Below are 12,808 nucleotides of genomic sequence, written 5' to 3' on the forward strand. Positions count from 1 at the left end.
CTCAAGGGTAGCGGGGAAGACACGGGCTTTCTTGGCAGCAGAGGCCTGCAGCTTGCACAGACTCCACCCGCTAACAGAAGCAGAGAATCGGGTTCCATCTCAAACCGGTTTCAATGATTTTCCCTTTTGATTTAGATCTCTTTTACTTATTTTTCTTACCCTCTCTCTCTGGCTAGAACGTTTAGTGCTATATTGAACAGAAGTGGCAAGAGGGGTCAGCCTCCCCTTGCTACTCGTCTTGAAGGACAAGCTCTCGGTTTCTCACCAGGGTATGGTGTTGGCTGTGAGCCTTTCCCAATACCCAAAGTGGATCTTTTGTAGGTAACATAGTTGGCTCCTGTTTTTTAATTCAGCCTGACAGTTTCTCTTTTCCTTTTTATATTTTTAGTTGTAGGTGGACATAATACCTTTATTTTATTTTATTTATTTATATGTGGTGCCGAGGATCGAGCCCAGTGCCTCACACATGCCAGGCAGGTGCTCCACCACTGAGCCCCAGCCCAGCTCCGTCAGTCTGACAGTTTCTTAACATGTGAATTAGTGTCTTTAGACCACCGACATTTTAAGTGATTCTTGATAGTGTGGGATTAATACCTACCATATTTGTTACTTTTTCTCAAAGTCACTCTTTGTTCTTTTTTTCTTTAACCCTTTTTTTCATTCCTAATTTTAAATGAGCATTTTGGATGAGTCCATTTTCTTCCTTTCTTAGCATATTGCTTATAAGTAAGTATAAAATATTTAGCATGCTTATTCATAAAGAGTTTTAGTATTTGACATACAGTTTGCAGTAGACATTTACAACTAGTCTAGATCTACTTTATAGAAACACTATAGGTAACTTGATAACCTAAAATGCTCCAAAATCTGAAAAATTTGAGTGCTGGCATGATTGATGTCACAAGTGGAAAATTCCACATCTGACTTCACATGAAAGGTCACAGTAAAAGCACAGGTGGGCTGGGGATATAGCTCATTTGTTAGAGTGTTTGCCTCATATGCCCAAGGCCCTGAGTTCAATCCCCAGCACCCCCCCCCAAAAAAAAATGTAAAAGCACATGTGTACAAAAAATAAAGTTACCTTTGGGGTGTGCATACAGTGTATATATAAACCATAAAAAAACTTAATGTTTAGACCTGGGTCCTATTCCCAAGATATCACATTGTAGATATGCAAGTATTCCAAAATCCAAAAACTATCTGAAATCAGAAGCACTTTTAGTCCCAAGAATTTTGGATAAGGGATATGCAACCTGTCTTCTGCTTTACTGGTAGTGCAAAAGTGTATCCTAATTCTCTTTCACATCTCTTGTAACATTGCGGTCATTTTCTTCACTTATCCATAAATTATAATCTTCTTATACACTGCCATTATTATTTTATACTATTATCTATTAGATAAATTAGGTTAAAAAACTTATTTTGCCTTCATTCCTTTCTTTCTTTCTTTTCTTTTTCTTTTTTTTTTTTAGTTGTAGTTGGACACAATACCTTTATTTTATTTATTTATTTTTAGGTGGTGCTGAGGATGGAACCCAGTGCCTCACGTGTACTAGGCAAGTGCTCTGCCACTGAGCCCCAGCCCCAGCCCCTGTTAGTCTTTCTTACAAGGTGGGTCTACTGGCAGCAAACTCCATGAATGTTTGAAGGACGATTTTGCTGGATACTGAATTCTCTGTCGGTGGCTTCTATCTTTCAACACTTCACATATTTCAGGGAACCCACCCTGCTTGCATGGGTTCTGAGAAGAGCTCTGATAGAAGTCTTCTCTTTGCTCCTCTATCCTGCCCCCACCCCACCCCCAGGAGGCGTCTTTCAAGGTTCTTTGTCTCTGGTTCTCTGCAGTTTGACTATGAGATGCCCACATGTCATTTTTTTGGTATTTATCTCCCTTGGTGATCTGTGAGCTTCCTGCGTCTGTAGTTTGATTCCTGTCCCTACTTTTGGAAAATTCTCAGCTCTAATAGTTTGAATATTTGTTCTCTTCCACCCTTTTTCCCACTAGGATATTATGGGTCTTTTTATGCAGCCTCTTTTCTCTTTTGGTTTTCAATTTGTGAAGTTTCTATTGACAGATTTTCAAATTCACTGATTCTTTCTTTACTTCAACACGTCTGGTCTACTGATGAGCCCAACCAAGATCTTCATTTCTGTTTCCATGTTTTTAATTTATAGATTTTCTTCATATTTTTTCCATAGGATTTCCATTTGCCTGCTTATGTTGCCCATCTGTTCCTATAGAAAGCCCACATTTCACATCAGCTCCCTTAGCCTGTCAATCACAGTTGACTTCCCAGTCGATTCTCAAACGTCCGCCACGTCTGAATCTGATTTTCACGCTTGCTTTGACTCTTCAGACTGTTTTACCTTTTGGCATGCCTTTTATTTTTTGCTGAAAACCAGACATTATGAACTGGGTAAAAGGAACTGAAGGAGGCGGGGTTTTAGCATGAGGTTTTAGGCTTTTCTAGAGATTCCTTTCAACTACAGAGCCTGAGGCTTGTGGTTCTTTCCCGGTCATCAGACAGACGCACTGATGTGGTGGTCAGATGTGGGGAGAGGAGGGAGGCCTTCTAGAACCTCTGAGCTGGTTTCGGTCTTTGTGCCTCTGGACTGTGACCTTCTCATGTCCCCACCTGCTGCACTGGGTGGGCTGGCTGGGTTACCCGGGGCTGGATTTGGTGTTTTCTTTCTCCCACCTTGGCGGGTTATGGTAAAATAGTTTTCTGGAGGGCAGGCCTTTGGTAAGGAGACCAGAACACTCTGGTTACCTTCCCCCTGACCCCTGCCCCACCAGAAGCATGATGGAAATTTCCTCAAATCTCCACCCTGAGGACCTGGTTGAGTTGGTGGAAGAAAAGTTCACAATGGTGTGCGGGCTTCCCCCAAATCTGGTCCTCAGATTTTTCTCTCTCAAGTCGTCTTGTCCAGGCTCTAACTATCAATCGCTTACTCTTTAGGTTTTCCTACCAAGTGTTGGTGCCGGGGGCAATCTCTGCCTGGAGAGCTGTGCTTCATGGGAGCCACCTGTCCTCCGTGTCCAGGTGGTGGTCTGCATCTCACTTCTCAGATGCACCTACAGGACAGCTCTCGGGGTTCAGATGGCTGAGTTTTCCCCTTGTTGCCAGCTGTTGTGTACAATCCGTGAGATTAAGATGATTTCTGTACTTTTTAAATGACTAAGCAAAACAAGAATAAAACTTTACAACAAGTGAAAATTACCTGAAAATAAAATTTTAACATCCATAAAGTTTTATTGAAACATAGCCATGCTTTTTTCTTTATATAAGGTTTATAACTACTTTCACATACGGGTGCAGAATACAGTAGTTTTGACAGAGACCTATGGGCCACAATGCCTAAAATACTTATTTCCTAGCTCTTCCCAGAAAAAAAAATATTCCAACTTTCTGCTCCATGTCTCAACATTTCTTTATATTTCTCATCTCATTTTCTCTCTGTGCTACATTCTGGTAATTTTGTCAGATATATTTTCCAGTTTATTATTATTTCTTTCGCCGTATCTAAACTACTGATTTGGTCATCAGTTGTTTTCTTGGAATTTCTTTCAACAGATGCATTTTTACTTTGTACTGTTCACTTTCATTCTTTTTCTAACCTATCTGGCAAATTGTGATCATCTCTTGTTGCTCACTCATTTCTGTGGTGACATTTCTTTAATCATTTCATATATGTTCATTTTACGCTCCACATCTGATAATTCCATTATTGGAATTCCTGAAGGTCGAAATGTGTTCTTTGCTGCTTCGGCGATGGCTGTGGCTCGTTTCCTGAGGTACTCGGTGACCTCTGTTGGTCAGCTCATACTTGGTGGGTCCAGTCTGTGGCAGGACATTGGGAACGCCTTGTCCACACAGGACTCATCTGCTCTTGCTGGAAGCCAGGGAGATGCCCATGACCTGGAGTGCTGGAGTCTTCAGGTCCTTTCTGTGACCTTTCTCTGCTGCCCGTGACCTTCCTTCTCATTCCAGTGGCAACACTGACCATGGAACTGGTAGCTGTGCCGAGGAGTCTCTCTCTTCTCCCGTGTGTGCTTCTCAACCTTCCCTTTTCCTGTAACCTCCACAACAAACAAAAATCAGGTTTTCTGTTCCTACCAGATGCTTTGTCATGGAGGGCTCCCTGGCTGTCTGCCCCATTGCCAGAAGTTGAAGTTCCCTCCAGTTCTTTTTTTTCCTGTTGTTGTTGTTGTTATTATTATTATTTTACAAGTGATCTTGCCCCCAGCTGCTGGCTGACCTCCTTCCCAGGACCGTGTGTGGACTTTTCCTGCACTCTCTGCCTCCTCCGCTCCCTTCATCCCACCTGTAGGCCTGCCCTCTCCTTGGCATCTGCTCTTCCTTTAACAGACACCCAGGTCTGAGTCAGCGGTGCTGGTACTTCCTCTTTGACTAAAGGAACTCTCATTCTTTGGTTTCTTGCCAAGGACAGAACTTAGCTCCTGGCTCTTCTTAACTTCTGGGGTCTCCTTCCCCTTGTAAACACACCCCAACCCCATGCCCAATTCCCATTCCCACCCATCGCCACACGCTTTCTTTGGTGGCAGGCTTTAATTTTTGGAGCCCCATGTCATTATTTCAGATCTCTCCTGTGGAACTGTGATGCTCTCTCTTGTTCCTTTGGCCTCCAGGGTCTGCTCAAGGATAAATGCTTCTCTTTCTTTACTCACAGCGCTGCCCGTGTACTGTTCTGTCGTTTTTCGGATGGATTAGTTATTCTGCAGCTGTTGCATCAGTTACAATGGCTTTCAAGGAAGAGACAGGCACATAAAATTACTCTGGAAACCGTAAAGCCCCCTACAATGCTTAGGACCATTCAGGAATGAGATGATATAAATCAGGCTGCAGCTAGGCAAAAACCCCCGATTTTGATTATACAGAAAAAGTGTCTTGAAGACTTCCGAAGCCAGAAAGTGGTCTATCCAGGAAAAGAAGTCTTTTAAGGAGGAAACAGAGTATCTTATTTAGAAGCTGCTGCCAATTTGATTCTTTCTCTATTTAAACAGAACATGTCTATTTTTATCCAACACTGACGACAAAAGAAACACCAAGTCCTCCAAAGCTCTTCTTCGCAAGGGTTCTCATCTCCCCCACTTCTTGTGCACAGAGGCTGAGGGATGACGGCCATGCGCTTGGAAAGCTGGTGAAGAGCTGAAGGGACAGGACCAGGGTCTTTAGAAGCTTGGGTTACTCCAGAGTGACCAATGAGCGAGGCCAGCCAGGCTCCAGTTCCGGGAGGAAGGCTTGGAGGAGGCAGGGTTCCGGTGAGCAGGCTTGAGCAGAGGACCAGCAGCCTTTGGAGATGCAGCAGAAGAGTGTTGAACGAGGGGTCTGCGCACCTCTCCTGGATGGAAAAAAGGAAAAAGAAAAAAAGGCCCGTTGTGGAATGTGAGGTTGTTCCCACTCAGACTCTGGGACTCCGTGATCATGGCAGCCGCAGTCGGGATGGGAACGCCAGACCCTGTTTTGCTGGTTCCTCTCAGTCCCCTGGGTTTAGTTCCTGTGGCTCTGTCTCCCGGATCCATGTCAAGTCAGGCTCGGTAGCTAATGTGACAAGGACAGAGAGGCCCTGTCCTTGGGCTAGGCAAAGCTTGACATATTCTGTGAGGGCACAGGCCCAAGTCCTGGGGCGGCCTAGCAGAAGCAATCCTGGGTTCCCAAGCTGCGTCCACGGCAAGTCCCTGACAACACGGGCCAGCTGGGGATTTACCCCCACGGCACGTCCCAGACACGTCACTGTCGGGAACGCCCCAGCCTTTTTTTTTTTTAGTTGATGGACCTTTATTTTATTCATCTATTTAGATGTGGTGCTGAGAACCGAACCCCGTGCCTCACACAGGCCAGACAAGCGCTCCGCCACTGAGCCACCACCCAGCCTCCCCGGCTTTCCGACAGAACTTGGGAACACCTCACATCCCTCCGACTTTGAGATCCAGATGTAAGGGCCTGGTCAAAGGCTGCTGCTCTTGGTATTTTTTGAACTTGGACGTTCTACTTCTGAGGGGCACACTCAGCCCTTTCTATTGTTTTAGTTGGAAACTGGGCCTTGCTTAGTCGCAGAGGCTAGCCTTGAACCTGGGATCCCCCTGCCTTGGTCTCCAGGGTGGAGGCTCAGGCCACTGCGCTCGGCTTGTTCTTTGTAACCCCCCGCTGGCCTGTTACTGTGACTTCTGATGGACTCCAGCTGGCGGTTCCGGGCAGTCGCTGTCGGGCCTCTTGTTAACATCCTGGGCCTCCTCCCGACTTCCGGATGCTTGACCCACAACTCAGTCCTGTCGTTTGCCTTCCCATCAGCGTTGGAGCCTAGTGCTAGGTTGGGGCTCCCTCCTCTCTGGATCCCAGGGAACGGATCTAGTGGTTTCTTCCATGGGGTCATGCCCACCCCGGAATCTTCTGCGACAGCTCCTGCCTCCAGGTGTGCAAGTCTGAGCTTGGGAGTGGCTCAGAGCTCCTGCAGCACCCTCTGGTGCTCCAGGGCGCCTCCAGCGGCAAGGCTGCATCCGCCCACCTGTCCTCCCAGGTCTTGGCCAATGGCATCAGAAAGAGAAGTCGGTCATTCAAGACATCCGTATTTGCTTCTCTTAGCTCAACTCGTTTCTCCCCCAGGTAATGCAAACTTCCTCTCTGACAGGAAGGATGCCTTTTTAAATTTGGAACCCAGCACCTAGAGCAGTGCCCGACATATAGTCAAAACTTCATGTTCGAAGAGCGACTGAACAGCGGAATAGGTGAACAAGTCTTTCCCTTCATGGACTGCGGAGGAGGAAACGCAATTAACTTTCCCCAAAGAATCTTACTTTCTGCCTTGATTGCTGAGAACTGCTTCCCAAACTTCCCTCTGCACAGAGCCCATTTCTAAACAATACTCAAGTAGGCTGAGTTCTTAGGATACTGACCCATCCCAGCCCTGCATCCATCTTGCTGAAGAACGCAGCCCTATGTGATCAGCTCAAATTCACCCTGTCCAATTTTTCAACTGCTTTCCAGGGTGGACGATTCTCTTTTGTTTGCCAGCCTTGTCCCCCGTGGGCAGACCACCCGGAAGAAGGACTTTGTATTGCTTTTGTGTTTTTCTGTTGTCAGTTTTTATCACTGGCTTGACTATGGGCTTGAACACCTGCTGATCCGACGTGCAGATCGCTGGGTAGGATGACAGATTTCGGGCTTCCAAACGGGGCAAACAGAACTCTTCCCAGAACTATAACTGAAATGCAAAGTGTGGGGGAAGAGCAGGAAAGCACACAGGGAAAAGCCTCAGTGCCCACTACGTCTGCGTCCCTGTGTGCTGCCTTTGGACAGCTCCCCGCACCCCAGTCATTTTTTAAACCCCAGAGCACTCATTGGCAAAATAGGAATATCCCATGTAAATATTCATTAAATGTTCATTCCATGCCAGGCACCGTTCTAGGAACTGAGGTCACAACACTGAATATAAGAACCTCTCCTCACTGAGCTTATGTAGGAGAGAGATAACAGGTATATAGTATGAAGTAGTAATGCAGGCTTTGAAAAATACTGAGGACTCACAGAAAGCACTTAAAATGGTCCCTGGCGTTCTTCTAGTCTAGGGGTGGAAGCAACACAGATGCCCATCAGCTGAAGATGGATGAACAGATGGATTATTATTTGGGCATGAAAAAGGATGAGGTATTGATGCGGATGAACCTTGAAATCAGTAAGCTATAAAACCAGACACAAAAGGTCACATATTGTATTATTTCTTTCATAAGGAAAACCCAGAATAGGCAAATCCAGAGGGAGAGAAAACGAATTATCGACTGCCAGTAGCCAGGAAAGAGAGCCATTGCTTAATGGGTACAAGGTTTCCTTTTGGGGCGAGGAAATAATTCTGGCCCTGGAGGTGATGCTTGTACAATATTATTCATGTATTCAACATCATAATGGTAAATTTTGTACCTACTATATTAAAAATAAAAAGTTCCTGGCATATGCCAGCCATCCCACAAACCTTCTATATTATTTCTTATAGTGAAATAATAAAGATGTCTCTCAAAACAGGAGACCACGTGGGTAATGATGGCACAGGTTTCAACCACTGGGATGGTTATGCAGCCTTTAAGAGCATGAACAAGATACTAACATGTGGCTTCCCAGGACGCAGAGTGGAAGGAAACCATGTTAAAACACACATGTCCACGGACACAGGCTTATGCGTGTCTGGAAAGTGACAGGACTGGAGGTCAGCACAGGGCCAACGAGAGCAGGTCACCTCCAGGCTGAAGGTCAGGAGCAGGCAATGTTTTCGTTATGAACTTCATTCCTGCTACATGGATTTTCCGGGTGAACAGTCACAGCACGTTGAGGCTCTGGATGACAAACTCGGAGTCAACCCTGGGACCCGCAGTCAAGCATCCTGATCTACTCAGAGGTACTATAAGAAATGCAGAATCGAGTGCAGGGGGGGTAATTCCCAGACTTGAGAACTAAAATGTATTGGCTTCACGCTCCTTACGAGAGGATAAACTTGACCTGTTGTCATTTTCTCAGTGCAAAAATCCCCCTGGGGAGTGGGTTCCACAGACAGGCCGCGGGGACAAGGCGAGGTCTGCTGCTCAGAAGCAGAGTCCCCCATGGGTGCCTGACACCGCAGGGTCCTGGTGAAGGGCCAGGCACTTGGTGGAAAACCTCTGCCCACCGGTCCCTGGCTTTGTAAAGAATGAGTTTAAAAGTTACGGTGGTTCAGGAGCACAAGACAATACTAAGAAAAGCCATCCACAAGTCTCAACTCTTAAAAAAAATCATTTTATTGATCCTTTACCATACAAAATTTATTCAAATTACATCCATTTGAAGTGGTAAGATCACAGCTAGAGAACAGGTCGCCCTGTAACAAATCTATTTACAAAATCCATCATAAAAGCTTTTTGTTGTTGTTGTTTGGTTTTTTTTTTTTTTTACATTATATTACATACTTTCTTTTTTAAACTAGGGTACAACACAAAGCTAAACTGATTAGTAGGTTGCCTACTCCCAATCTTGGGAGAAATACTTCCTTTTTTTACAAAATCGCGTACCCCATAGGAAGAAGCCCCCTCACCCTGACGCGTGCCACCTGACCGGCTCCGGGAGGCCCCTTCCTGCCGCTGCGCTGCCCACTCGGCCCGCCAGGCACGCAGAGGTCTTCCCTCCTCTTTCCTGAAAGCTAAAGCTTTAAATACTGCGGTTCTATTTACAGATCTACACGGACGACAAAAACGAAAACAAGAACCACAACGAAAAACGAAAACAAGGTCACACTCTTAAAAAATTACAAACCAGCTAGAAAATATTCTGGCAGTGTTTACAAATTAATTGCTATTTTTTTTTGTACAAAATTGCTAAATAATGAAAAAGGTGAGTCGACTACATGTCCACTTAAATAAAGCGATTGCTATGCACAAGTCTGTACATATGAACACACACCTAACACTGTTTGACAGCTCATGTGTCGCCCGCTGTACACTCTAGTTTCTAAGGCTCACGCAGTCATAATCCGCACTCATTACTCTTAGCCATTTCGTGTGTGAGCTTTAGTAGCAGCAACTCAATGGTACCAGGAAACCTGCATACTCAGTACTTAAAAGGAACACAAATACTGTAGTACCAACCCACTTTGTGTGCCAGATACTATGTGAAAAGAAAGGGGTTAATGCAAACAGAAAGACAGGATGGACGTCTCATGAACGTACACCAGGCAAGCCCCATAACTGGGAAAAATCTTATGCATGAAGGAACTTTTAAGACTTATTAGTATTCCTTTCATTTTTTTTTTAAACAATAAATACGGCATTACATTACGAAGAGGTTCAACGAGAAAGTCAACAAAACACACAACAACCCAGCCGGGGGAGCTCAGTCTTTAGACTTTGGGGAAAAAGATCAGCTCTGTGCAGCTGGCGAGGAGAATCACACAAAGCCGGAGGCAGAGGCAGCTAACCGGAGGACACAGACACGGGAAATGGGGAACGCTTGGCATCAACGGTTTCCCGCACAGGAAAATCCCCACAGTGCATTTCCAGTAGGCACTTAACACAGAGTCCCCGCCCTCCTCCACCCCATGCTGCATCTCGGACCACACGGCTGTTCCGTACCAAGTCCAGTGTGTGTGAGGGAGGCCGGGGATGGAGGCTGAGGAGGAGAGAGGAAGAGAGTCTGCACCTTGGTTTTTCTTCCCAAACACACACCACGCATACCCACACACAGAGCTTAAAGTGCTGGTGTCGTCTGTCTCGACCCCACCACCACTTTGCATATTGGGGAAATCTACCTAGAGTAAACTGGCCGGGGTTCTTGTGGTTTTGGAAAAGGTTTTCCTAAGGGACATTTTCGATTCGGTTGGACGCGTCGAGTGCCCACCATGTGCCCAAGGGCGGACCGGGCACACGGCGTTTCCATTCAGCTGTTGGCTTGGAGGTTTATTTCTCAAGACCCCTCATTTCCGCAGCCCTTGCATCCAAGGATGGATTTGAGGTACTGTGCCACACTCCCAGGACAGGGCGGCCACGGCCACCTGTCCCCAGGAAGGCCATCTGGGACGTACATGACTGGTAGGATGTGCAGTGACAGGAGGCCTGTGATTGGGACACCGTTCCTGAGGAGTAGAGGGAGGCGCCCTGGCCTCCAGCGCCGGGTTTCCCACCCTCCTGCGCCCCTTCATCCAGCTCACTCCTTCATGGAGAAGGGGTGCAGGTTTCGGCCAGGACCATCCACCCGACAGCGGGGCCCCATCTCACCAGCTGACGGAAGGGCCCTGCAGCAGGCCGCTCCCGGGATGCCTTCCCCCCAGAGGCCTCTCCATCTGACCCCACCCTGAGAAGTGGTCTCCCTGAGTGTGGCATAAGAGCCCTTTCCCCGGGCACAGGGGCCCGGGAAGCCCAAGGACGGAGGGGTCCATGCCTGCTGCTCCCTGGGACTGCTTCGTCGTCTGACCTGCTGTCCTTCCCCACAGCCTCGCGTGTCAGCGAGCTCCAGGGCCGACGTGCCCTGGGCTCCCCTCCCGGGAAAGGAAGCAAGATGGGACGATGCTTCCTGCAGAGGCTGGTGGACCTCAGGTCACACAGGCTCACGTGCTCTGATCATAGAGGTTCTCTCCCTCTGCTAAAGAAATACGAATTTGCAAAAACTGCTTCAAAGTAAACAATTAAACTGAATGGTGATGGGTGCCACAGGAATGCTTCAGTGGCAGCTAAAAAATATCAAAAGTCTAGAACAATCCACAAAGAACACCTAAGTAGGCATCTGCTACAAATCAACTGGAAACTCACAATACGCTGGGGACGGGGGTGGGAGTGGTGTGTGGAGGCAGGAAAACCCACAGCAGCTTCGAGTGCCAGAGCTCCAAGAGCTTCTGTGTCTGCATCAAGTACTCTGAGAACAGGTTCTTCATCCGAGAGGCTGCGGAGGATCTCGCGACCTCCTGGTGGGACACACAGTCCATAGCTTAAACTGAATTATGACAGTAATTTAAATATTCCTAAGAAGAGCTGAAGAAATCCATTTCATACTTTTGCATAACTTCAAGTTTGCATTGGCTGCAGTTCCATTCCAGATTAGCAGACCCCAAAGACATGCATTCTGCAGAGAAGGCACGGCTTGAAATGCTGTTAAGGAAGATTGCTGTTTCCCAGCGGGCCAGGTGGCCAGACCCCATTCTACAGCCCATCCGTCAGGCACAGCAAGCCAATGGGGGGGGGGGGCGGGCAGAGGGATGGGGAGAGGAAGAGGACAGGTGAGAGACACCTGATTGCACATTTTCTCACTTGTTGACTCGTCCAGGAGATTTTGGAGCCTGGGACAAGGCAGGGCTTTCCCAAGGGAGCCTGCAACTGTGCGCTTAGACAATTAAAAAAAAAATTCATTAAAATGTCAGCTTTGTTCCGAAGTTTGTAGTTTACTTCATGATACTCTCTTAGAGGAAGAAAGTGGGAAGGGTCAACACTGCATGACAGACGCTCTGGTTCCATGATAAAAAAATATCGGTCTATCAGGAGAGTCCACACAAAGCATGATCAACTACACATGAAGTCTTCCACCAGCGGGAGCTTTTCCAAATCATAAGCGTCGAAGAGATCGCTGATGCCTTCTTCCTCGCCCAGGCTCAGCAGGTAGTCCTCTTGGAGCAGGGGGGGCAGCAAGTTCACAAAGGGTCCTTCCAGGTTGGAAGGAATCTGGTCCTCAGTCTGCTGTAAGAGGTTGGCGGGGGAGGCCAAGGGAGAGAGGTTTGCCATAGAAACCGAGCAATCGCTATGTCCTGAGTTGTTTGAAGCCAAGTCTGAAAGGGAAACAATTGGTGTAAACAAAGAGTTAGGAGAAAGATCAAATTCATTTTTCTGGAAGAATGAGTAGGTCACCGTCGCTCTGCTCGCCCCAGGATGGCTTTCTGGTTCGGATCACCTTTTATGCTAACAGGCATGGAAGAGTGTATCCTAGCCTGACTCATCCTTTCAAACACCCACTGTCAGAAAACAAGAACCCAGCAGCTTCAAAGACTGGAGGCTAACGAGTTCAAAGACTTCTCTCCAGTACCTACTCATTGTTTTGAGAAAAACAAAACATACACAGTTAAAAGTCGGCTCCCTAGGAGGAATTCACTAATTTTAACTTCTTTTTTGAACGACCAGCTTATTAGAGATATTGCATAGAATAAGACACATCCATTTGGAATCTCCATGGTGGAAAGGGTGGTCTTCTGTTTTACCAGCTCGGGTGCCGTGTATTTGCTCAGTATTAAATCAGACCAATTCACTGAAATCACTCCTATTTTTGCTGCTATATTGGGAGACGGTAGG

General features: G+C 46.8%; 1 protein-coding gene across 5 annotated transcripts in view; it reads right to left on the reverse strand.

Moving 5' to 3' along the window:
* Positions 1-8,767: 8,767 nt before the first annotated feature.
* Positions 8,768-12,808, reverse strand: part of E2f3 (E2F transcription factor 3) — a 73,073-nt gene continuing 69,032 nt past the window's right edge. For 4 of the 5 annotated variants that reach the window (XM_046419118.2, XM_046419117.2, XM_058571221.1 and 1 more), the window contains exon 7: positions 8,768-12,291. In XM_046419118.2, the coding sequence (XP_046275074.1) occupies positions 12,029-12,291 (263 nt within the window). In that variant the 3' untranslated portion in view covers positions 8,768-12,028. The remainder of the gene's footprint in view (positions 12,292-12,808) is intronic. The other variant, XM_046419119.2, reaches the window with a different exon arrangement.

The sequence above is a fragment of the Marmota monax genome, unplaced genomic scaffold (assembly GCF_021218885.2).
Source record: "Marmota monax isolate L192 unplaced genomic scaffold, Marmota_monax_Labrador192_F-V1.1 WCK01_AAM20220418_F8-fsc00259, whole genome shotgun sequence".
Lineage (NCBI taxonomy): Eukaryota > Metazoa > Chordata > Mammalia > Rodentia > Sciuridae > Marmota > Marmota monax.